Raw genomic sequence first — 27,509 nt, forward strand, 5'->3', positions numbered from 1 at the left:
TTTCTCTTCACATATCTATTGAAGCTTTTGCAGTCAGTTTTTATGTTCCCAGCAAACTTCCTCTCATACTCTATTTTCCCCTGCCTAATTAAACCCTTTGTCCTCCTCTGCTCAATTCTAAATTTCTCCCAGTCCTCAGGTTAGCTGCTTTTTCTGGCCAATTTATATGCCTCCTTCTTGGATTTAACACTATCCTTAATTTCCCTTGTTGGCCACGGTTGAACCACCTTCCCTGTTTTATTTTTACTCCAGACAGGGATGCACAATTGTTGAAGTTCATCCATGTGATCTTTAAATGTTTGTCATTGCCTATCCACCATGAACCCTCTAAGTATCATTTGCCAGTATATTCTAACCAATTCAATTCTCATACCATTGAAGTTACCTTTCCTTAAGTTCAGGACCCTAGTTTCTGAATTAACTGTGTCACTCTCCATCTTTAAAAGGAATTCTACCATATTATGGTCACTCTTCCCCAAGGGGCCTTGCACAACAAGACTGCTAATTAGTCCTTTCTCATTACACATCACCCAGTCTAGGATGGCCAGCCCTCTAGTTGGTTCCTCAACATACTGGTCCAGAAAACCATTCCTAATACACTCCAGGAAATCCTCCTCTGCCGTATTTCTACCAGTTTGGTTAGCCCAATCTATATGTAGATTAAAGTCGCCCATGATAACTGCTGTACCTTTATTGCACGCATCCCTAATTTCTTGTTTGATGCTGTCCCCAACCTCACTGCTACTGTTGGTGGTCTGTACACAACTCCCACTAGTGTTTTCTACCCATACAGATTCCACATCATCCAAGCTAATGTCCTTCCTCACCATTGCGTTAATTTCCTCTTTAACCAGCAACGCTACCTCACCTCCTTTTCCTTTCTGTCTATCCTTCCTGAATGTTGAATACCCCTGGATGCTGAGTTCCCAGCCTTGGTCATCTTGGAGCCATGTCTCTGTGATGCCAATTATATCATATTCATTAATTGCTGCCTGTGCAGTTAATTCATCCACCTTATTACGAATACTCCTTGCATTGAGGCACAGAGCCTTCAGTCTTGTCTTTTTAACACAATTTGCCCCTTTAGAATTTTGCTGCAATGTGGCCCTTTTTGATTTTTGCTTCTCTGCCCTCCACTTTTACTTTTCTTCTTTCTATCTTTACTTCTGCCCCCATTCTACTTTCCTCTGTCTCCCTGCATAGATTCCCATTCCCCTGCCATATTAGTTTAACCCCTCCCCAACAGCCCTAGCAATCACTCTCCCTAGGACATTGGTTCCGGTCCTGCCCAGGTGCAGACCGTCCGGTTTGTACTGGTCCCACCTCCCCCAGAACCAGGAATGTCCCAGGAATTTGAATCCCTCCCTTCTGCGCCACTCCTCAAGCCACGTATTCATCTGAGCTATCCAGCGATTCCTACTCTGACTCGCACGTGACACTGGTAGCAATCCTGAGATTACTACCTTTGAGGTCCTAATTTAATTCCTAGCTCCCTAAATTCAGCTTGTAGGACTTCATCCCGTTTTTTTACCTATATCGTTGGTACCTATATGCACCACGACATCTAGCTGTTCTCCCTCCCTTTTCAGAATGCCCTGCACTCGCTCCAAGACATCCTTGACCCTTGCAACAGAGAGGCAACATACCATTCTGGAGTCTTGATTGCGGCCGCAGAAACGTCTATCTATTCCCCTTACAATAGAATCCCCTACCACAATAGCTCTCCCACTCTTTTTCCTCCCCTCCTGTACAGCAGAGCCACCCATGATGCCATGAACTTGGCTGCTGCTACTCTCCCCTGATGAGTCATCCTCTTTAACAGTACCCAAAGCGGTGTATTTTTTTTGCAGGGGGATGACCGCAGGGGACCCCTGCACTACTTTTCTTCCATGCTCTTCCTGTTGGTCACCCATCCCCTATCTGGCTGTGTACCCTTTACCTGCAGTGTGGCCAATTCACTAATCATGCTATTCACGACTTCCTCAGCATCACGGATGCTCCAGAGTAAATCCACCCGCAGCTCCAGTGCCGCAATGCGATCTGTCAGGTGCTGCAGCAGGACACACTTCCCGCACATGTAGTCGTCAGGGATGCCGGAAGCGTCCCTGAGTTCCCACATAGCACAGGAGGAGCATAACATGTGTCCAAACTCTCCTGCCATGACTTAACCCCTAGATTAACTTAATTTTGCAACAGCAATGATAAAGGTTCGCTACTGATAGGGAAAAGAAAAAGAAAAACTACTCACCAATCACCAGCCAATCACTTACCCCCTTGGAGGAGAGGAGGGCAACAGAAGGTTGGTAAAAGTGGAGAACCTACTGCTTTCCCAACCTTATCTGATTCAGGGAGCACCTCCTAGGAATAGTAGATTAGGAGTAAGGAAGTTAGCAACCATAAAGGGTAGACAAATGGTTCGAAGAATTTTAGATAGAGTGATTTGAATTGTTGGCACTTTTTGGAGAATATGTTATTCTGTGAAGTAAACATGCTTGCCTACAAGGGGTCCGAAATTCATCGGCGTACCGCCCACTTACCGCTGAATAATACAAGTTTCGTCAAAAAACAGGTACCTACCGGCAACATACCGCCGGGCAGTCTGCACACTGCCCGCCCATGTAGATCACCCACATACCGCCCAAAAGTGCAAGTTTCATGACATACTGTCCTGGAGAAGCTGCTTTAAGTGGACCTTAAGTGGGCGGTATGTACACAGAGCTGACACAGAGCTGATATTACACAGATCTTTATTGTTCTCCACAGTTTGATGTATTTTTAAATGGATTGTAGTATTTTCTAGTGTTAGCCAATAATATAAATGGTCTAATAAAGCCTTATTTACTCCTTTGTTAATGAACTATAATAAAAATGTTATTAGTCTCTCTCATCCCCCAGTCTCTCTCCCCCTCCCCCCCCACCCCCCCCCCCCCCACCACCACAGCGATGTCATTCTCTCCCTCCCGACCCCCCCACAGCGATGTCACTCTCTCCCCCTGCACCCCCCAGCGATCTCGGGCCGGCAGTCACTGGCCTCTCGTCGGTGCCTCTCGGGGGGCGGAGCTTGACAGCCACGCGCGCAACTAGCCAACGATTCCGCGTCGGAAGGCCTCCTCCACCCGCCACACTCCGCACCACCCGCTCCCAACGCCTGCTCCCGCCTGCTCCCGTTCACCCCCGCCAACTGCACTCCGCTTCCACCCATTCCCGCCCACCCCTGCCCGCTGCACTCCGCTCCCGTTACCGCCGAGAAAAGCAGGATGAATCTCCCGCCCACTCAGCCCCAGCGGTACCAGGCAATAAAAATCACGCACCACCCGGGGACCGCCAAAAACGGACAGCAATTGGCTTTGACCAAATTTGGGCGCAAGGAGTTCTGAGTTCATTTCTAAGCCAGCTTTCCGCTATTGGAGGCTGGGCAGTTGGCAGGGGAAATATTGACTTCTGTCTTATGAGAGAACTTGGCAGAAATCTTTGGCAGTGCCGGACTTTGTGAGTGTATGGGGGGGTGAACAGGCCGGTATGAGATGATTTATTTTTGGTGAATGAACCAATATTGTTTGAAAGCATTGGGCGAACAATTGCATTCTTCCTTTCTCTGGTTCCTGGCTGCCTGTCCCGCATCATAGAATCATAGAATCATAGAAATTTACAGCATGGAAAGAGGCCATTTTGGCCCATCGTGTCCACGCTGACCAACAAAGAGCTACCCAGCCTAATCCCACTTTTCAGCTCTTGGTCTGTAGCCCTGTAGGTTACGACACTTTAAGTGCACAACCAAGTACTTTTTAAATGTGGTGAGGGTTTCTGCCTCTACCATCCTTTCAGGCAGTGAGTTCCAGACCCCCACCACCCTCTGGGTGGAGACATTTCCCATCAAATCCCCTCTAAACCTCCTAACAATTACTTTAAATCTATGCCCCCTGGTTGTTGACCCCTCTGCCAAAGGAAATAGGTCCTTCCTATCATCTCTATCCAGGCCCCTCATAATGTTATACACTTCAATAAGGTCTCTCCTCAGCCTCCTCGGTTCCAAAAAAAAACAAACCAAGTCTATCCAATCTTTCCTCATAGCTAAAGTTCTCCAGTCCAGGTTTCATTCTTCTAAATCTCCTCTGCACCCTCTCTAATGCAATCACATCTTTCCTGTAATGTGGTGACCAGAACTGCACGCAGTACTCCAGCTGTGGCCTAAATAGTGTTTTATACAGTTCAAGCATAATCTCCCTACTCTTGAATTTTATGCCTCGGCTAATAAAGACAAATATTCCATGTGCCTTCTTAACCACCTTATCTACCTGGCCTGCTACATTCAGGGATCTGTGGACCTGCATCCAAGGTCCCTTTGTTCCTCTACACTTTTCAGTGTCCTACCATTTAATGTGTATTGTTAGCCCTCCCCAAATGCATTATCTCACACTTCTCCAGATTGAATTCCATTTGCCACTGTTCTCCCCACCTGACCAGTTCATTGATGTATTCCTGAAGTCTGCAGCTTTCTTCTTCATTATCAACCACACAGCCTATTTTAGTGTCATCTGCAAACATCTTAATCATACTCCCAACATTCAAGTCCAAGTCATTGACATATACCACAAAAATCAAGGGACCCAGCACCTAGCCCTGCGGAACCCCAATGGAAACATCCTTCCAGTCACAAAAACACCCATCAACCATTATCCTTTGCTTCCTGCCTCTAACCCAATTTTGGATCCAAGTTGCCACTTTGCCCTGGATCCCATGGACTTTTACTTTCATGACCAGTCTGCCATGTGGGACCTTATCAAAAGCTTTGCTAAAATCCATATCGACTACATCATACATCAAAAAAATCAATCAAGTTAGTCAGACATGACTTTCCCTTAACAAATCCATGCTGACTATCTTTCATTAATCCGCATCTTTCTAAATGATTTATCCTGTCCCTCAGAATTTTTTCCAATCATTTTCCCACCACCGAGGTTAGGCTGACTGGCCTATAATTAATTGGTCTATCCCTTTCTCCCTTTTTAAACAATGGTACAACATTAGCAGTCCTCCAGTCCTCTGGCACCACACCTGTAGTCAGAGAGAATTAAAAATGATGGTGAGAGCCTCTGCCATTTCCTCTTTTGCTTCTCCTAACAGCCTGGGATACATTTCATCCGGGCCTGGGGATTTATCCACTTTCAAAGTTGCTAAGCCCCTTATTACTTCCTTTCTCCCTATATTTATCTTGTCTAATATTTCACACTCCTCCTCCCTCATTGAAAAGTCTGCATCGCCCCTCTCTTTTGTGAAAACAGATGCGAAGTATTCATTAAGAATCATACCCACATCTTCCGCCTCCACACACAGATTACCTTTATGGTCTCTAAAGGGCTCCACTCTTTCCCTAGTTATCCTCTTGCTCTTAATATATTTATAAAACAGCTTTGGATTTTCCCTGATTACACTTGCCAACATTCTTTCACGCTCTCTCTTTGCTTTCCTGATACCTTTTTTAATTGCACCCCTGCACTTCTTATAATCCTCTAGAGTTTCTTCCTGCATCTGTCATAAGCTTTCCTTTTTTGCTTTATCTTACCCTGTATATCTCTTGACATCCAGGGGGCTCTAGATTTGTTAGCCCTGCCTTTTTTCTTTAAGGGAACATACTTGCTCTGTACCCTCAGGATCTCCTCCTTGAATGCCTCCCACTGCTCTGACACTGATTTACCTTCAAGTAGCCGTTTCCAGTCCACTTTGGCCAAATCCTATCTCAGCTCAGCAAAATTGATAACTTTTTCCTGGTCCACCTTTGCCCTTTTCCATAACTACCCTAAATCTTACTGAATTATGATCACTAGCACCTGAATGCTCTCCCACTGATACCCCTTCCACCTGCCCTTCTTCATTCCCCAAAATCAAGTCCAGAACTGCCCCCTCCCTTGTTGGGCTTGTTACACTGGCTAAAGAAGTTCTCCTGAATGCATTTTAGGAATTCTGCACCCTCTGTACCATTCACACTGCTTTTTTCCCAGTTAATATTAGGGTAGTTGAAATCCCCCACTATTACAGCTCTATAGTTTTTGCAATTCGCAGCAATTTGCCCACATGTTTGTTCTATCTCACTCTGACTGTTTGGGGGTCTATAATACACTCCCAGCAGTGTGATCGCCCCTTTTTTGTTCTTCAATTCAACCCATTTGGCCTCGTTTGACGACCCCTCTAATATATCATCCCTCCTCACAGCTGTAATTGTTTTTTAATCAATACTACGACCCCCCCCCCCGCTCCGTTTTTACCCCCCTCTCTATCCCGTCTGAAAACCCTGTAATCAGGAATGTTGAGCTGCCAGACCTACTCTTCTTTCAGCCATATCTCAGTAATAGCTATAATATCGTACTCCCAAGTGTCTATCTGTGCTCTCAGCTCATCTGTCTTACTCCCTATACTCCTACCATTTAGTATTGACAAACTCCCTGGTTGTCTATTTTCCAGCCCTTGTTTTCTCTGTCTTCCAAATTCATTCTCTACTTCTCTGCTGCCCAATCTCAGCTTTGCCTCTCTCCACACTGAATCTATTCTCAGGTTCCCATCCCCCTGCCAAGCTAGTTTAAACCCTCCCCAACAGCATTAGCAACACCCCCCTCCCCATGTGAGGATATTGGTCCCGGCCCTGTTGAGGTGCAACCCGTCCGGTTTGTACAGGTCCCACCACTCCCAGAAACAGTCCCCATGCCTCAGGAATCTAAAGCCCTCCCACCTGCACCATCTCTCCAGCCATGCCTTCATCTTCTCTATCCTCCTAGTTCTGTACTCACTAGCACGTGGCACTTGCAGTAACCTGGAGATTACTATCTTTGAGGTCCTGCTTTTCAATCTCCTAGCTCCTTTAACTCTGCAGGATCTCATCCCTCTTTCTACCTATGTCATTGGTACCGATATGGACCATGGCTGTTCACCCTCTCCCCTCAGAATGTCTTGCAGCCGCTCGGTGACATCTTTGACCCTGGCACCAGGGAGGCAACATACCATCCTGGAGTCATGCCTGCTGCCGCAGAAACACCTGTCTTCTCCCCTAACTATCAAATCCCCTATCACTATTGCTCTTCCATTCTTCTTCCTCCGCCCACCAATCGCCCCCCCCCCCCCCGCCCCGCCGCACCCCCTGTGCAGCTGAGCCACACGTGGGAGCATGGACTTGGCTCTAGCTGCACTTCCCAGGAGCACCATCACCCTCACCAATATTCAGAACAGAATACTGGTTGGAGAGCGAGATGCACTCAGGAGACTCCTGCACTACCTGCCTGGTCCTCCACTTCTGTCTGGTGGTCACCCGCTTCCTCTCTGCCATGGCGAGAACATCACATGCCCACTACAGATATGGGCATACGTTATTTAATTCTTTATCTTCACTTGCTGGTTGAGACATTATCGTGAGGCCCCGTCTAACCTCACAGGTGACGTAAAAGATCCCATAGCACTATTCAGAAGAAGAGCAGGAGTTCCCCCAGTGACCTGGCCAATATTTATCTCTCAACCAACATTGCCAAAAACAGATTATCTGGTCATTATCACATTGCTGTCTGTGGGAGCTTGCTGTGCACAAACTGGCTGCCGCGTTTCCTACATTACAACAGTCATGTAGGAAACACTAGCTATAAAAAGCTAGTATCAGTAATGGTGACCATGAAACTACCGGATTGTCAGAAAAACCGATCTGGTTCACTAATGTCCTTTAGGGAAGGAAATCTGCCGCCCTTACCCGGGCTGGCCTACACGTGACTCCAGACCCACAGCAATGTGATTGACTCTTAACTGCCCTCTGAAATGGCCCAGCGAGACACTCAGTTGTACCAAACCGCTACGAGAAAGTCAGCACTATGGGAGCACCTTCACCACACGGACTGCAGTGGTTCAAGAAGGCCCTTCTCAAGGGCAATTAGAAATGGGGATTAAATGCCGGCCTTGCCAGCGACGCCCACATCCCAGGAACGAATAAAAAAAACAGTGACTACACTTCAAAAAGTACTTCACTGTCTCTCTGTCTGACTGTCTGTCTCTGTCTGTCTGTCTCTCTCTGTCTGTCTGTCTATCTGTCTGTCTCTGTCTGTCTGTCTGTCTCTGTCTGTCTGTCTGTCTGTCTCTGTCTGTCTGTCTCTGTCTGTCTGTCTGTCTGTGTCTGTCTATCTCTGTCTGTGTCTGTCTATCTCTGTCTGTCTCTCTGTCTCTCTGTCTGTCTGTCTCTGTCTGTCTGTCTCTGTCTCTCTGTCTGTCTGTCTCTGTCTCTCTGTCTGTCTGTCTCTGTCTCTCTGTCTGTCTCTGTCTCTCTGTCTCTCTCTGTCTGTCTCTCTCTGTCTGTCTGTCTATCTCTGTCTGTCTGTCTCTGTCTGTCTTTCTTTCTTTCTTTCCATCCATCCCCATAAATGTAATGTCCAGACCTAGCATTGATCTTTGTGGGACCAACCTCAGTACTTGAAGGGTTAACTGAAAATAAGCTTTCTACGTCTAAGCAGCCATTCATTTTATTTCAGATGAAAGCTTTGCATTAGAAACCACCTCTGGCCCATTTGATTTTATCCTTCCTAATACCTTCCCTTAACAGAAACTCGTTATTTCTTACACTACCAACAGTGACTGCACTTCAAAAAAATAAATAACTTCATTGGCTGCAAAGCGCTTTGGGACATCCTGTAAACACGAGTCTATCTTCCTTTCTTGTCTGTATTTTTCTGGTTCTCTCACAGTCCAGAAGCTCTCCCCTTGAGGCTGAAACACCTGCCCCAGATTCCCAGCACAGCTTCCCACAAACAGGCGCCAGAACTCTCCGGAGAAAATAATCAATCAATTATGTTGTCCTGGATCTTGGCAGCAGTTTTAAAGGCGCACTCCACTGTAATTAAACATCTGCAGATGGTTAAATAAAAGGGGAAAAAAAAGCTGCCAAAACGCTGGAAATCAGAAATAAAGACAGATGCTGGAAATACGCTGCAGGCCGGGCAGCATCTGTGAAGAGAAAAGACAGATTATGGCATTTTGGGAGCATAGTCTACAGCAGAAATGAATATTTCCAGTATCATCAACAACAACAACAACTTATGTTTATGTTGCGCCTTTACATAGTGAAACGTCCCAGGGCACTTCACAGCAATATTATGAGAGAAAAAATTTGACATCGAGCCACATAAGCAGAAATTAGGGCAGGTGACCAAAAACTCGGTCAAAAAGGTAGTTTTAAGCAGCGTCTTGAAGGAGGAAAGAGAGGTAGAGAGGCGGAGAGGTTTAGGGAGGGAGCTCTAGGCTTTGGGCCCAGGCAGCTGAAGGCACAGCCACCAATGGTTGAGTGATTATAATCAGAGATGCTCAAGAGGGCAGAATTAGAGGAGCGCAGAGATCTCGGGGGTTGTGGGGCTGGAGGAGATTACAGAGATAGGGAGGGGCGAGGCCATGGAGGGATTTGTAAACAACAACAACTTGCCTTTATATAGCACCTTTGACATAGCAAAACATTCCAAGGCACTTCACAGACCAAATAAAAATGGCATCAAGACAAAGAAGGAGACATTAGGACAGCTTGGTCAAGGTGAAAGATTTTAAGCAGCAACTCAAAGGAGGACAGAGCGGTGGAGAGGCAAAGAGATCTAGGGAGGAAATTGCAGAGTTTCGGGCCTGGAAAGCTGAAGGTGCATAAGAACATAAGAAATAGGAGCAGGAGTAGGCCATACGGCCCTTTGAGCCTGCTCCGCCATTTAATACAACCATGGCTGATCTGATCATGGCCTCAGCTCCACTTCCCTGCCCGCTCACCATAACCCCTTATTCTCTTATTGTTTAAGAAACTGTGTATTTCTGTCTTAAATTTATTCAATGTCCCAGCTTCCACAGCTCTCTGAGGCAGCGAATTCCACAGATTTACAACCCTCTGAGAGAAGAAATTTCTCCTTATCTCAGTTTTAAATGGGCGGCCCCTTATTCTAAAATCATGCCCTCTAGTTCTAATCTCCCCCAACAGTGGAAACATCTTCTCTGCATCCACCTTGTCAAGCCCCTCATAATCTTATACGTTTCGATAAGATCACCTCTCATTCTTCTGAACTCCAATGAGTAGAGGCCCAACCTACGCAACCTTTCCTCATAAGTTAACCCTCTCATCTCTGGAATCAACCTTGTGATACTTCTCTGAACTGCCTCCAAAGCAAGTATATCTTTTTGTAAATATGGAAACCAAAGCTGCATGCAGTATTCCGGGTGTGGCCTCACCAATACCCTGTACAACTGTAGCAAGACTTCCCTGCTTTTATACTCCATCCCCTTTGCAATAAAGGCCAAGATTCCATTGGCCTTCCTGATCACTTGCTGTACCTGCATACTAACCTTTTGTGTTTCATGCACAAGTACCCCTAGGTCCCACTGTACTGCAGCACTTTGCAATCTTTCTCCATTTAAATAATAACTTGCTCTTTGATTTTTTTCTGCCAAAGTGCATGATCTCACACTTTCCAACATTATACTCCATCTGCCAAATTTTTGCTCACTCACTTAGCCTGCCTATGTCCTTTTGCAGATTTTTTGCGTTCTCCTCACACATTGCTTTTCCTCCCATCTTTGTATCGTCGATAAATTTGGCTACGGCCGCCAATGGTGGGACGAAGGGAGTGGGCGATGCACGAGAGGCCAGAATTAGAGGATTGCAGAGTTCTTGGAGGGTTCTAGGGCTGGAGGAGGTACAGAGATAGGGCTGTTTTTATTTTGGGGATTACCATTCCCCTCACCATACTTGCCAGTGATGCTCATAAAATGCCAGAATGCACATAGAAGCTTCAGTGCAGCCATATTTGCTACTATATACCTCAGTTATGTCCCAATGTCAGCTCCTGAAGTGTATAATACACAGCTGGAAAAAACTGCTCGATAAGATTTGTTCCCACTGTACCACAACAGTATCCAAATGCCAGGCTGCGTGTCGTTGGTGATAGTAGAGTCGATATTTATTTATCTCTCATTTACTTTGACACCGCCACTGCAAATAACATTCAGTAGTGCTGCACCACAGAAAATCCGTTAAACTTTTGTTTCATGTAAGTGAAAGGGCCGGAAATATCTCACTCGGGCAAATGGGGACTGGATAATTAACAGGAAACAGAACAGAAGCTGCCTTCTCCTGTTAAACTGGCACTGAAATAGACAGGTTAAAAATATTTCTCACATAGCACAACACCAAAAACAGTTTCACAATGTGCATACTAAACTGTACAAAGCAAAAGGTAGAAAAATATATATCACATCAAACCTTTTCTTTAATAACTTCCAGACTGTATTGAGATAGAGACGAGAAACTATGATTAATCATTAGGAAATCTATGTGATCCCTTTTTCAGAGAGTTTTGGTGTGTTGAGAGCCATTTTATAAGTGAACTATTAAGTTAAGCCATTTTTCCACACTGTACTTTGCAGCTTAGTCCCAAATTAATACAAATTGTTTTGAGCGTGACATTTATTCAGCTGTTTTCCATTGCAGTCTTTCGCACATCTACATGAATAATGAACCAAAAGCCCTTGAGATAACTTGGCCCTTGAGCAACCTTGGTGCATTTATTGCTAACAGTGTGACACATTAGTGTGAAGCCTTCACATTGTTTACACGAAGAACTTTCCAGATAAGGTAAATGGCTGCAAGACCTCTGAGGGGACTTGGTTGAGGCAGACCGAAAGCACATTAAACATGCTGAGTCGCACAAAGGGCCACCATCCATCACTTTCACAAGAGGTCAAAGAGTAGTCCGAGGGAGTGTGTAGGATGAGGGCAGTGCCTCATGTGCACTGGTTATATAAACTAAACTTGCTTTTGTAAACAGTATAGCCCACAAATGACGCTCTTAGATATTGGTGCACAGACATTTAACACATTCATATGAAATGAGTTTGCTTTTTAATGGTCTTTGGCAGCAGTGTGAAACAGGCGATGCGAAGCGGCAGCCCGTTTTACAACGCGCCTTATTTTATTTCCCATTAAAGTCAACGTATCCAGCCTTGCTATGAGTAAAGTGAAGGCAAATATATTGGATGACGTATCTCTGTTGTAAAAAAGAGCAGTTTGCAGGGCTACGGGGAAGGAACAGGGGACTAATTGGACAGCTCTTCCAAAGAGCTGGCACAGAAACGATGGGCCGAATGGCCTCACTCTGTGCTGTATGATTCTATGATTTGAATATAATTTCAGTACATTCATCCATGCATGGATGGGCATACTGAATGTAACCCGCCATTTTTTTGGAAACTGTGCCTGAATGGATGGAAACATGGGGCGAGTGCATCTGTATAGTGTCAGCTGTGGCTCAGTGGGTAGCACTCTCGCCTCTGAGTCAGAAGGTTGTGGGTTTAAGTCCCACTCCAGGGACCTGAGCACAGAAAATCTAGGCTGACACTCCAGTGCAGTGCTAAGGGAGTGCAACACTGTCAGAGGTGCTATCTTTTGGATGAGACCGAAGGCCCTGTCTGCTCTCTCAGGTGGATGTAAAAGATCCCGGGGCACTATTTCGAAGAAGAGCAGAGGAGTTATCCCCTGGTGTCCTGGTCAATATTTATCCCTTGACCAACATTACAAAAAACAGTTTATCTGGTCATTATCACATTGCTATTTGTGGGAGCTTGTTGTGCACAAATTGGCTGCCACTTTTCCTACATTACAACAGTGACTACACTCCAAAAATACTTCATTGGCTGTAAAGCGCTGTGGGACATCTAATGGAGGAGGAGGAGGAGGAAAGGCATTATAGAAATGCAAGTCTTTCCTCCTCCACCCATCCCACTTCTGCCAAGAAACCGAGGGAGGGAGCATGGAAGCTCCTGATGATTGTATTTCATTTGCTTGCCAAAGTAGTTATTTCATGTTTCACGAATACACGCACTTCTTTTATTCTCATGTTATTGGGGCTTAATTTTCAACTTCACGGCCTGCGTGTCAATGTGGGGGATCAGATTGATGCCCCGATATAGAACCCGTCTGATTTTCGTCCCATTGATTTCAATGGAAATAAAAATTGGGCGATTTATTTAATGGGCGGGCAAGTCTAGCATTCAGTCAACCAGCTGATCATTTCCTGATCAATTCCTGGGATCTGTTTTCTCGCCCTTCTGGCTATAACTCTCTGTGATCACTTACTGAGACCATGTCGGTCCGAGGATGCCTTTTATTTCTCTTCCATGCCTCCATCTCTTAGGAGAAAGGTTTCTTTAACTTCTCACTTCTGCTCCTCTCCTGAAGGTATTGGCTCTTTTCTGGGTTACGCTTCCAGGGGCAACCCACTTCAGTCTAACTTATAGCAGGTCTTTGTAACCAATTGTACAGACATTGATTCTAAAGTAAGGTCCTTGACCCTGAAATTCCTGGGCCCAGTCAGGCAGGAGGACTTACTCCAGTGGGAGGGCCAGAATTTAGGCCTGGGCTTGCACTCATTTTGTAACCCTTCCACCCCGTCCACCTCCCTCTCCTCCTTTAAGACCCTCACTAAAATCCATCTCTTTAACCATCATCATCATCATAATGAGGATGACTTGCTTCCACGCCAAAAAAGGGATGAGTTCACAGGTGTTTCAATGAAGGACCTAATATTCCAGATCCCGAACTACATCCTGAAGGGTGGAAGATGCCTGTGCGTGGATTTTTTTAACGTGGGGTGGCCCTGGCACACCAGCTACCACACGGGCTTGACAGAGCTGGGTCCTGGTCCAGTGGCAAAGATTAACCAAGATAACTGGAGACCAGCTCTACTGCAGGGACCTAGTGCGTACATATCGCACTGTGGGCTGGTCCGTGCTGCCCCTGGGCCCATGCCTCTTCTGGGCCCTGATCACGTCACTCTACAGTCTCTCACCACTCCTTCGCCCCGAACTCGCCGCTCCTGCTGTGTCTGCCCACGCTCCAATTACCGATCTGGACCTTGATGACATCATTTTTGCTTCATTATGCCTCTGTGAAGCATCTTGAGATGCTGTTTACTGTCCACGGCACTACATAAGCGCATTGACGTGTTTTTTTAAGTTGTGTTAGTCCAACGGGAGCAGAGTGGAAGCTTCTCGTAGCCATCCCCACTCCCCGCCCCCCACCCCCCGTCATGTTGTCACTCAAAGAGGCAGTACTGGCAGGACAACAACCCTACGCTGGAAACCTCTGCCTTTACTGGGCCATGTGCATGAAGCAGGCACATTTACTTAACCAATTCCTCATGCCAGTTTCATGGTGGCAACTGATTCCAAGGTGACCAATTGCTATTAGGAGTTTGCCTTTACCATCTCCTGCTCAATTGCACTCCAATGTTCAGCCAATGTGCTACCCTCAAACTGTTTGTATAAATCCCGCTGGGTGGATGGATCTGTGCTTATTTTTTTTTTCGTTCCTGAGATGTGGGCGTCACTAGCAAGGCCGGCATTTATTGGCCATCCTTAATTGCCCTTGAGAAGGCGGTGGGGAGCCGTTTTCTTGAACTGCTGCAGCCCCTGTGGTGAAAGTACTCCCACAATGCTATTGGGGATGGAGTTCCAGGATTTTGGCCCTGCGACGATGAAGGAACGACCGATATATTTCCAAGTCAGGATGGTGTGTAACTTGGAAGGGAACTTGCAGGTGATGGTGTTCCCATGTCCTTCTAGGTGGTAGAGGTTGCGGGATTGGGAGGTGCTGGCGAGGAAGATGAACCAGACCTGGCCACATGATGGAGTGGCAAGGTGCTGCTCTGATATTCCTGGCATCCTACAGCACAGGTGCCCAAGGAGTACCTTAAAAGACACGGGTGAAAACCCCCTTTATGATAATGACCCATTCCCAGGACCTGTTAGAGCCAAACTCATTACACTTCTGAGTACAGTGCGGAACTGCAGGAAATTTTGACACCGCTATTTTACATAGAAATATAGAAACATAGAAACATAGAAAATAGGTGCAGGAGTAGGCCATTCGGCCCTTTTGGCCTGCACTGCCATTCAATAAGATCATGGCTGATCATTTACCTCAGTACCCCTTTCCTGCTTTCTCTCCATACCCCTTGATCCCTTTAGCCGTAAGGGCCATATCCAACTCCCTCTTGAATATATCCAATAAACTGGCATCAACAACTCTCTGCGGCAGGGAATTCCACAGGTTAACAACTCTCTGAGTGAAGAAGTTTCTCCTCATCTCAGTCCTAAATGGCTTACCACTTATCCTTAGACTGTGACCCCTGGTTCTAGACTTCCCCAACATCGGGAACATTCTTCCTGCATCTAACCTGTCCAGTCCCGTTAGAATTTTATATATTTCTATGAGATCCTCGCTCATCCTTCTAAACTCCAGTGAATAAAGGCCCATTCGATCCAGTCTCTCCTCATATGTCAGTCCTGCCGTCCCGGGAATCAGTCTGGTTAACCTTCGCTGCACTCCCTCAATAGCAAGAACGTCCTTCTTCAGATTAGGAGACCAAAACTGAACACAATATTCCAGGTGAGGCCTCACTAAGGCCCTGTACAACTGTAGTAAGACCTCCCTACTCCTATACTCAAATACCCTAGCTATGAAGGCCAACATGCCATTTGCCTTCTTCACCACCTGCTGTACCTGCATGCCAACTTTCAATGACTGATGTACCATGATACCCAGGTCTCGTTACACCTTCCCTTTTACTAATCTGCCACCATTCAGATAATATTCTGCCTTCGTGTTTTTGTCACCTAAGTAGATAACCTCACAGTTATCCACATTATACTGCATCAGCCATGCATTTGCCCACTCACCTAACATCTCCAAGTCACCCTGCAGCCTTTTAGCATCCTCCTCACAGCTCACACTGCCACCCAGCTTAGTGTCATCTGCAAACTTGGAGATATTACACTCAATTCCCACATCCAAATCATTAATGTATATTGTAAATAGCTGGGGTCCCAGCACTGAGCCCTGCGGCACCCCATTAGTCACTGCCTGCCATTCTGAAAAGGACCCATTTATCGCAACTCTCTGCTTCCAGTCCACAAAGCAATTCTATATCCTTGTCAGTACATTACCATGTGCTTTAATTTTTCACACCAATATCTTGTGTGGGACGTTGTCAAAAGACTTTTGAAAGTCCAAATACACCACATCCACTGGTTCTCCCTTGTCCACTCTACTAGTTACATCCTCAAAAATTTCTAGACGATTTGTCAAGCAGGATTTCCCTTTCATAAATCCATGCTGACTTGGACCGATCCTGTCACTGCTTTCCAAATGTGCTGCTATTTCATCTTTAATAATTGATTACAATATTTTCCCCACTACTGATGTCAGGCTAACCGGTCTATAATTATCCGTTTTCTCTCTCCCTTCTTTTTTAAAAAGTGGTGTTACATTAGCTAGCCTCCAGTCCATAGGAACTGATCCAGAGTCGATAGACTGTTGGAAAATGATCACCAATTCATCCACTATTTCTAGGGCTACTTCCTTAAGTACATCGGGATGCAGACTATCAGGCCCCGGGGATTTATCGACCTTCAATCCCATCAATTTCCCTAAGACAATTTCCCGCCTATTAAGGATTTCCTTCAGTTCCTCCTTCTCACTAGACCCTCGGTCCCCTAGTATTTCCAGAAGGTTATTTGTGTCTTCCTTTGTGAAGACAGAACCAAACCATTTGTTTAATTGGTCCGCCATATCTTTGTTCCCCATTATAAATTCACCTGAATCTGACTGCAAGGGACCTACGATTGTTTTCACTAATCTTTTTCTCTTCACATATTTATAGAAGCTTTTGCAGTCAGTTTTATGTTCCCTGCAAGCTTCCTCTCATATTCTATTTTCACCCTCCTAATTAAACCCTTTATCCTCCTCTGCTGAATTATAAATTTCTCCCAGTCCTCAGGTTTGCTGCTTTTACTGGCCAATTTATATGCCTCTTCCTTGGATTTAACACTATCCTTAATTTCCCTTGTTGGCCACGGCTGAGCCACCTTCCCCGTTTTATTTTTACTCCAGACAAGGATGTACAATTGTTGAAGTTCATCCATGTGATCTTTAAATGTTTGCCATTGCCTATCTACCGACAACCCTTTAAGTATCACTCACCAGTCTATTCTAGGCAATTCACTTCTCATTCCATCGAAGTTACCTTTCCTTAAGTTCAGGACCCTAGTCTCTGAATTAACTGTGTCACTCTCCATCTTAATAAAGAATTCTATCATATTATGGTCACTCTTCCCCAAGGGGCCTCGGACAACAGGATTGTTAATTAGTCCTTTCTGATTTCACATCACCCAGTCTAGGATGGCCAGCCCTCTAGTTGGTTCCTCGACATATTGGTCCAGAAAACCATCCCTAATACACTCCAGGAAATTTTCCTCCATCGCCTTGCTACCAGTTTGGTTAGCCCAATCAATATGTAGCTTAAAGTCGCAATGATAACTGCTGTACCTTTGTTGCACGCATCCCTAATTTCTTGTTTGATGTTGTCCCCAATCTCACTACTACTGTTTGGTGGTCTGTACACAACTCCCACTAGCGTTTTCTGCCCTTTGGTATTCCGTAGCTCCACCCATACCGATTCCACATCATCCAAGCTAAGATCCTTCCTTACTGTTGCATTAATTTCCTCTTTAACCAGCAACGCCACCCCACCTCCTTTTCCTTTCTGTCTATCCTTCCTAAATGTTAAATACCCCTGGATGTTGAGTTCCCAGCCTTGGTCACCCTGGAGCCATGTCTCCGTGATGCCAATTACATCATATCCATTAACTGCTATCTGCGCAGTTAATTCGTCCACCTTATTCCGAATACTCCTCGCTTTGAGGCACAAAGCCTTCAGACTTGTCTTTTTAACACTGTGATGTGAACTAAAAGACAATCTAGCTTTGTGTGGGAAACTTTGGGCTGTTGTTCACTGTTAGCCATATTTCAAATCTACGATCTTGAAATAAGCATGTTGGATTTGCCTAATCCCAGAGGACACACATTTACTGCAGAGAGTTGCATAGTATTGCAGTGTTTATTAAGCAAGAAGGAATGAGACATCAGTAAGATGGATTATGCCTGAGTTGAGGTTTGCCAGACACTTGGACAGTGCTTGTTCTGTTAGTATATGGTGTTATTTTCTTTCCTTAATGACATATAAAATCAAATGAATGCTGAACTTGACTGTACTGCTGATTAACAGTCCCCTGTAGGTAAAGAAAAAACACTCAGTTATTTTCACATCAGCTTTGCATTTTGTTTGAATTATGGACATATTACACCCTTAAGTATAATATCAGTTTGGGTTTATGGGTCATTTGTGGGAAGGAATTTACGCTCTGCATATGACACAGAGTTGCACCTATAAATTATAGTGGCATTTTGACACCAGTTTAACACAAAAATTCCCGAGATGCACAAAACTCCAGTCTGTCATTAATCGTAGATCGACTGCCCACTTCACTAATCTTAAAGATAGACGTGGCTGACAAGTTCTTATTAGCAATTCACAGTTGCATTCTATGTAAGTGGCCCTATAATGTCGTGTGGAGAAGTGAGGAGAGGCACTGGTTTCTCAACTAGATAGCTGTGAGTTTGAATCCCAGCACTGCTAGTGCTCCAATTAAAACATTATATTCAACAAATAAAAATGCCTTGGATATGATTATTGAAAATTTGCTGAAAGAATCTGATCAGCGTAAAACTTTTATCAACCAGACATATCAAGCACTGAGATATCGTTGAAGGGCATTTGACCATTATAAATGAAAACAGGTTGTAATAATAACGACATATTTAGAATATGATGTAAACATTTAAGCATCCTAACACTGAAGGATATGAATACTACAGAGAGTTTAAAAAAATTTGGATATATTCTGGCACAGAAGTAATTTTAAATTATTTCCAAATAAACTTAGAATCGGAGAAATTAGAGAATCTTACAGCATAGAAGAAGGCCATTCGGCCCATCGTCCCTGTTCCAGCTCTTTGGAAGAGCAATTCAGTTAGTCCCACTCCCCCTGCTCTTGCCCCATAGCCCTACAAATTTTTCCTTTTCAAGTATTTACCTAATTCCCTTTTAAAAGTTTCTATTGAATCTTCCACCGTCCTTCCCGCAGTTCATTCCAGGTACCTCACTGCGTAAAAATAAACTCTCATCTCCCCCGCTGGATCTTTTGCCGATTATCTTAAATCTGTGTCCCTCTGGTTACTGACCCTCCTGCCACTGGAAACCGTTTCTACTTATTTACTCTATTAAAAACTATCCTCATTTCAAACACCTCCCCTTAACCCTCTCTGCTCTAAGGAGAACAATCCCAGCTTCTCTAATTTCGCCATATAACTAAAATCCAACATCCCTGGTTTAATTCTGGTAATTCTCCTCTGCACCTCTCCAAGACTCCGAAATCCTTCCTAAAATCATCAGACATCAATTGCAGAGAGCTCACGGACAGCTGATGAAAATGGACCAAAAGCTAAATAACCACTTAGGTCGGTGATTCATTCTGTGCTGAGAGTCGCCAACATTTAACCCTCAACCACTCCCATTCCTAACATCATTGGATATAGAAAATAAAGTAGGGTTTCTTTTAGAAGTTAAAGCATTTCCCACCAATCCACCAGTATGATCGTAACTGCTTGCTCAATAAATTCTAAAACTGGTGAGGTTTGTTTGCATGCATAGCAAGAAATGTGAACACATAGGCAGTTTTACAGAGCAAAGACCCCAGGTTCAAATCCCAGGGATACCTAACACTCTCATTAGTTGCATTGTCATTAATCAAGCAGGTCATCAGGGGGACGATCATTGCAGTAGCACTCCATTTGACCTCAGGAAGAGGAAGCAATCCAAGATTTCCGAACCCATTTCAAGGACGTCTATCAGGCAATTGCGGAGATCGCTGAGGCTCTGGACCAAAGTGGCCGCCTCAGGGGAGCTTAGGAGAGCATGCTAAACATACACCAATAACCGCAACTCAATGATCTGATCTGCTCCAATTTCCTGAAGGAGGCTGTGGGGTCATTTTAACCGAACCCACCCAGGGGGAAACTAACGGGATTGGGTCGAACATTGCTTTTACACTCTGCCCATTTTACTCTCCACTGAAGTCACCAGAGAGGAAGAACATACGAAATAGGAGCAGGAGTAGGCCATTCGGCCCCTCGAGCCTGCTCTGTCATTTAATAAGATCATGGCTGATCTTCTACCTCAACTCCAGTTGCCCGCCCGATCCCCCATCCCTTGATTCCCTAAATGGAGCATAGTGTAAAACTGGTGTTTATCCTGATCCCGTCAGCTTCCCGTTGGGTGGGTTAGATTTAAATGAACCCCTCCCCCCCCCCCACCCCGGCCCTGCACCCCCACATAGTCTGAATCAACACGTACACTTGGAGGTGAAAGTACTCTCTGTGAGGAGAGTTCTCCGATGTTGAGCTTTCTGGAGCATTTCATCTTCTGGAAGGAGGTAGCCCTTTGTTGAGTAGCTGGAAGCAATGCACCCCGCTGAAGCTGTCATGTAGGGAAATAGGCAGTGTGACTTTGTTGGTCTGTAAGAATTTACTTACATGATACCTTTTCCACCTGTAGATCCTGGATGTGGCTTGGATGCAGATGGCCGAAAACGCCAGCGTATTTCACAACTTACTCTCTGACCTTGCACAGGATGCGGGGGAAATCATGCCGCACAATTCCATGGCAAATGCCTTGGTGGAGGCCAACGTCACCAAATGCATAAGTGGTGGGAGGCACAATTACATTTACCTCATGATCCCTATCATATACAGCATCATCTTCGTGGTGGGAGTCTTGGGAAACAGCATGGTCGTGATCATCATTTACCGCTACCTGAAGCTGACGACGGTGGCCAACATCTTCCTGCTGAACCTGGCGCTGGCCGACCTGATCTTTGTGATCACCCTGCCGTTCTGGGCGGCCTCCACGGCCATGGAGTACCACTGGCCCTTCGAGGTCTTCCTGTGCAAGGTGAGTGCCACTGTTGTGCTGCTGAACATGAACGCCAGCGTCTTCCTGGTCACCTGCCTCAGCATCGATCGCTATCTCGCTATCGTGCACCCCATGAAGTCAAGGACCAGGCGCACTTTAGTCCATGCTAGGATGGTGTGCATCGTAGTCTGGATACTGGCAGCCTTGGCAAGTCTGCCCGCCACCTTTTTCCGTAACGTCTTTCACTACGACAGCTGGAACAAAACCATCTGTGCTTTTCATTACCCAGGCAAGCAGTGGATATTTGGCATGGCTCTGTTGAAGGGCCTGCTCGGGTTCCTCATTCCACTGGTGATTATCTTGATCTGTTACTCCCTGATTATCAAGAGCCTGGTGCAGGCCTACCAGATTGAAAGAAGCAAGCCAGCGAGCAACGAAGCATTTAAACTGATCGTGGCCGTCGTGGTATCATTCATTTTGTGCTGGCTTCCATTCCAAGTTTTCACTTTCTTGGACATGCTTTCCCGGTTGGACATCATCAAAAACTGCCACATTCCAGAAATTGTTGACACTTCCATACCCTTCACGATCTGCGTGGCTTACTTCAACAGCTGCCTGAACCCCATTCTCTACGGTCTGGTGGGCCGCAATTTCAGAGAAAAGTTCTTCCTTCTTTTGAGGTGCATGCCCCCTGAGATCAGGTCCCACCCAAGCCTGTCAACCAAAATGAGCTCTTTATCTTACCGTACCATCGAGCCCCTCAAGGCAATGAGCAAGCAGTCAATCCCCTCAAGTGAGATGTAAGCTACCCTGCCTATTGGGGCATCAACAGGCCGTCGGGATTTCAAAAAAGTGCTATAATCATATCATGGATATATGCAATCGATGGCGAGATTGAAGGGATTGCAGGGCAACGAGGTTCAGTGACACAGGAAAGCCAGAGATACTGTCGCCAGATTGAGATTGAAATCTGCCCCTTAATTCTGTGATTCATTCCCCATTTCCAATGAGTTTCTCTCCCCTCCTCAACGTGCTACTACCTGCTGGGGTTCTGGTTCCCAGTGGAGCTGTGTACCAGTTCCGCTCCTTTGATCAACTGGCCGTTCTTCATGTGTGAGTCTAAATGGTGAGGCATCACAGCAGAACCCAATCCATTCCTCATCCCGCGTCCCACACAAATGGACTATCCAGCAGGAATCACGAGATGGCAATCAGGATCGGGAACATGGGCTATCGTTTTATTGCCTGCCCAGAACAAGTATTTGGGACACCTCCACACTCTAGCTCACTCAGCTCCTCCCTGCCTCTGTTTCAAAAGGTGCACTTGTACAACTGAGCCCTTGGAGGGGAATTTCAATTCATAACTTTAACCTCAACATCTATTTTAACAAATAACGTATTCTACACTTCTCTACAGTCTGTGTAACTCGTATTGTCAATAAAATGGGCAGCGTTTGTCAACTTTTGACCAAGAAGTTTGTATTTGAGTCAGGACTGGGCATAGGCTGGTATTTTACATAAAACGGCAAGTAAAAGTCAGCAGCTAGCAAACATTCCACCGCAGTCCATTTAATTGTGAATTCAGCAATTCAACCAAAGAGAAGCAAAAAACAAAATCTATTCTCCACAAAATGCGCCGGTGCTGAAATCCCTGGGCTTGGCAGGGCAGAAAGAAGACTCAACTCCACCCGGGTCGGCTGTTTTTTTTTTAAGTTGGCAAACTATGACTGGAAGTCACTCCCTGCATCCCCTCTTTCACATCAACTCAAAGAGGCGTGACTAGCAAGAATACCTCTACCCCCGCCCCGACAAACAAACAGCAGTTTAACCTTTACACGGACCCAAGGGGAAAGTACACCTGCATGAAGCAGGAGGCTATGGTGGCAGGGGCTCAATATTAGTTTCCCAGCGACCATCGATTGGAAAGTGGCAACCAAAAAAAAATAAATACTTGCATTTATATAGTGCCTTTCACGGCCACCGGATGTCTCAAACCACTTTGCAGCAAATGAAGTGGCGTGTAGTCGCTGTTGTAATGTGGGAAACGCGGCAGCCAATTTATGCACAGCAAGCTCCCACAAACAGCAATGTGATAATGACCAGATAAACTGTTTGAGGGATAAATATTGGCCCAGGACACCGGGGATAACTCCCCTGCTCTTCTTCGAAATAGTGCCATGGGATCTTTTACATCCACCTGAGAGAACAGACGGGGCCTCGGTTTAATGTTTCAACCAAAAGACGGCACTTCCGACAGTGCAGCACTCCCTCAGCACTGCACTGGAGCGTCAGCCTAGATTTTTTGTGTTACAGGGTTCCTGAAGTTGGATTTGAACCCATGACTTTCTGATTCAGAGGCGAGAGTGCTACCCCTGAGCCACAGCTGACACAGGATCAGCAAGAACCAGCAACATTTCTTTTTTTAAATAAGTTCTTCAGCCAGAACAGATCTGACGCCCTGGCGTAGCGGCTATCTGCTGCTTCAATCTTCCTGGCCCTCCGTGGGATGGGCGATATTTAATGGTCATCTGCAGGAGTTGAGACAGAGTCACTGTAAGCTGAACTGACCTGATGGTGGAGCGGGGTTCCAGGAATTTTGGCCCTCTGAATTTCCAAAGTGTGTTGTCTCCATATAAAATTTGACCACAGACAGTATTTAGAGTTTTCCACCTTTTGCCAAATCCAAAACAGGCAGGGTGCAGGCCAGGCGTGGAGATAAGACAGGGCATGAGAAAATGACTTGAGTCTTGATGTTTTCTTTGTTGCCAATGAAATCCATTAAGCTACTAACAACAACTTATAATTAAATATCACGTTTAACGAAGTAAAATGTCCGAGGCACTTCACAAGGGCATTATCAGAAACAATATGACACACATAAGGAGATATAGAAACATAGAAAATAGGTGCAGGAGCAGGCCATTCGGCCCTTCGAGCCTGCACCACCATTCAATCTGATCATGGCTGATCATGCAACTTCAGTACCCCATTCCTGCTTTCTCTCCATACCCCTTGATCCCTTTAGCCGTAAGGGCCACATCTAACTCCCTTTTGAATATATCTAACGAACTGGCCTCAACAACTTTCTGCGGTAGAGAATTCCACAGGTTAACCACTCTCTGAGAGAAGAAGTTTCTCCTCATCTCGGTCCTAAATGGCTTATCCCTTATCCTTAGACTGTGACCCCTGGTTCTGGACTCCCCCAACATCGAGAACATTCTTCCTGCATCTAACCTGTCCAATCCCGTCAGAATGTTATATGTTTCTATGAGATCCCCTCTCATTCTTCTAAATTCCATTGAATGTAAGCCTAGTCAATCCAGTCTTTCTTCATATGTCAGTCCTGCCAGCCCAGGAATTAGTCTGGTGAACCTTCGCTGCACTCCCTCAATAGCAAGAATGTCCTTCCTCAGCTTAGGAGACCAAAACTGAACACAATATTCCAGGTGAGTCCTCACCAAGGCCCTGTACAGCTGCAGTAAGACCTCCCTGCTCCGAAACTCAAATCCTCTCGCTGTGAAGGCCAACATGCCATTTGCCTTATTTACCGCCTGCTGTACCTGCATGCCAAATTTCAATGACTGATTACCATGACACCCAAGTCTCGTTGCACCTCCCCTTTATTAGTGAGTAAAAGCTCGGTCAAAGAGGTTAGTTTTAAGACACATCTTAAAGGAGGAAAGAGAGGTAGAGAGGCGGAGAGATTAAGAAGGCAATTCCAGTGCTGCGGCCTAGACAGCTGAAGTCATGGCCACTGATGGGGGAGCGATGAAAATCAGGAATGCACAAGGGGCCGGAGTTGAAGGAAGACGCCGGACATCTCGGAGAGGCATCGCATGGCCAGTCCGAAGAGACTGTCCTCTCCTGGCGGGGTGCCCCACTTCATTTGGAGAGCAGTGACCACATTAGCATTCGGCCAACCCACTGCAGGCAGAAAGCAAACTCCCCCACCCCCACCCCCGGGGCACCAGCTCAGGGGCCACCACAACTTCATGTATTATCCCGGCCTAGCTTCCAGGCTAAGGAAAAAGATAGGTCCGAAGTAAGGGGGGGTGGTGGGATGGGGGGGGGGGGGGGAAGGGCTGATCTCGGTAGTGTGAGGGGGAAGGGTGGCAGAGGCCTAGCTGGTCTCGTGGAACCCCGAGAAGCACTGTGGCCCCCACAATAATAAAGTAAAACTTACCTGTTGTCTCCTCTTTGGCTGGGCCACAAATAAGAACATAAAAAATAGCAACAGGAGTAGGCCACCTAGCCCCTCGAGCCTGCTCCACCGTTTAATAAGATCATGGCTGATCTGATCATGGACTCAGCTCCACTTCCCTGCCCGCTCCCTATAACCCTTTACTCCCTTATCGCTCAAAAATCTGTCTATCTCCGCCTTAAATATATTCAATGACCCAACCTCCACAATACTCTGGGGCAGAGAATTTTATAGATTTACAACCCTCTGAGAGAAGAAATTTCTCCTCATCTCAGTTTTAAATGGGCATCCCCTTATTCTAAGACTATGTCCCCTAATTTTAGTTTCCCCTATGAGTGGAAATATCCTCTCTGCATCCACTTTGTCGAGCCCCCTCATTATCTTATACGTTTCAATAAGATCACCTCTCATTCTTCTGAACTCAAATGTGTACAGGCCCAATCTACTCAACCTATCTTCATAAGTCAGCCCCCTCATCTTCGGAATCAACCTAGTGAACCTTCTGTGAACAGCCGCCAATGCAAGTATATCCTTCCTTAAATACGGAGATCAAAACTGTACGCAGTACTCCAGGTGTGGCCTCACCAATACCCTGTACAGTTGTAGCAGGACTTCCCTACTTTTATACTCTATCCCCCTTGCAATAAAGGCCAATCCTGATTACTTGCTGTACCTGCATACTAACTTTTGGTGTTTCATGCACAAGGACCCCCAGGTCCCTCTGTACTGCAGCACTTTGCAATTTTTCTCCATTTAAATTATAATTTGCTTTTCTATTATTTCTGCCAAAGTGGATAAGCTCACATTTTCCCACATTATATTCCATCAGCCAAGTTTTTACCCACTCACTTCGCCTGTCTATATCCCTTTGCAGATTCTTTGTGTCTTCCTCACAATTTGCTTTCCCACCCATCTTTGTCTCAGTCCCTTCATCCAAGTCATTAATATAGATTGTAAATAGTTGAGGACCCAGCACCGATCCCTGCGGCAGCCCACTAGTCACGGTCCGAAAATTGCAAATGGATGCCTACATAAGTTATGAGACCCCATTGTGTATAATAAATGGGCCTACCATTTGACTCAGGCGGTAGGCAGTAGGCCCAAGGGAAGATTGCGTGGCCACAGTGACAGCAACAACAAAGCGGTAAGCCAATTGCCACCGTGTTGGTGGCACTGTTTCCGCTGGTCAGGAGGCCTCAAAACCTGCCCCAGTCTTTGGTGCCCGGTTTCAAAGCATTCAGAAGCACAATCAAAAACCAGCCTGTCGTGCAAATCCCGCCCGCAGTTCCCCCCGCTGTTGCGTTCAACTTATTTTTGATTATTAACCTAATAGATACTGCACGCATACAATATGCAAAATAAGTACGTAAGTTTGGCAAATTAGCATTGTGTTGTTGAACCGACTCAAGTCCTAATGTTCGCACTCACGCGATTTGAAATTCTGCGACGCACATTTAAAGTATTAGTATTTTTCTCAGTGTTACTTTGATCAATGGAGAGCAGATGAAACGCGGTTAAAATGCAAATGAGCTTGGCTTTGTCTTTCTCTCTCCAAAAGACCGCAAACAGTAAGCGAATTCATTAGCCTGTCTCGTCGATCGATTTACCCGCTCAATCCCATTGTGTAAAGGTCAATTCTTCAACCCACATTCCCTCTGAGCAGAGCTGCTGGCTGTGACCATGGGATCACTGCTTTCACCCTGAAAGATAGGGAGACAGTTAGATCTGCATGTCATTGTGTCAATAACTGTGTGACTGCTCCTGTGTCCGTAAAATCACCGCATGGAACTTTATTCAATACGGTGCAGTTTGTCATCTTTTAACCTTTCAACTATAGACCATTTTGACTTGTGTAAAAGTGTGTATGATAACTTATCGTATCTGTTCTGTTTGCTATTGCATTTTTGTAAGCACACAGCTTTTAAATGAAGTGTTACATCTATTATCACTAGTACCTTGAATAAAAATATTTCATGTTCTATCATTACGTGTAACTGTGAACTGCCTCCATTACTTGAGTCATGTGCTATACAAAGAAAGAACTTGCATTTATATAGCACTTTTCACGACCTCAGGATGTCCCAAAGCTTTTCGCAGCCAATGCAGTACTTTTGGAGTGTAGTCACTGTTGGAATGTAGGAAACGCGGAAGCCAATTTGCGCACAGCAAGCTCTCACAGATGAAATAAATGTCCATCTGTTTATGCGAGGTCAGGATAGGGAATCGCAATGTTGGTGGCTTCCCACATCCTTGGCCTAGTCGACGCCCAGTGGATCATCGTGAGTTGGTACAGCTGGTGGGATCAGCTGAACTGGGCAGCCAAACAGCATCCATGGGCACTATTTAGGTTGTAGGCCTCAGCCCTGACCAGGGACACCCCGAATGTTCAGCTGTCCAGCAAGCAGCATCATCATAGGCAGTCCCTCGGAATCGAGGAAGACTTGCTTCCA

General features: G+C 45.7%; 2 protein-coding genes across 2 annotated transcripts in view; both read left to right on the forward strand.

Moving 5' to 3' along the window:
• The window catches only part of LOC139265986 (carboxypeptidase B-like), a 108,429-nt gene that overhangs the window by 47,620 nt on the left and 33,300 nt on the right, over positions 1-27,509 (forward strand). The window lies entirely within an intron of this gene.
• On the forward strand, positions 18,450-21,847 carry agtr1a (angiotensin II receptor, type 1a). The gene is made up of 2 exons (XM_070882520.1): positions 18,450-18,464; positions 20,502-21,847. Exons 1-2 carry the CDS (start codon positions 18,450-18,452, stop codon positions 21,660-21,662), a joined length of 1,176 nt encoding a protein of 391 aa, XP_070738621.1. The 3' UTR covers positions 21,663-21,847.

Source organism: Pristiophorus japonicus, chromosome 6 (genome assembly GCF_044704955.1).
Source record: "Pristiophorus japonicus isolate sPriJap1 chromosome 6, sPriJap1.hap1, whole genome shotgun sequence".
NCBI classification, from domain to species: Eukaryota; Metazoa; Chordata; class Chondrichthyes; family Pristiophoridae; genus Pristiophorus; species Pristiophorus japonicus.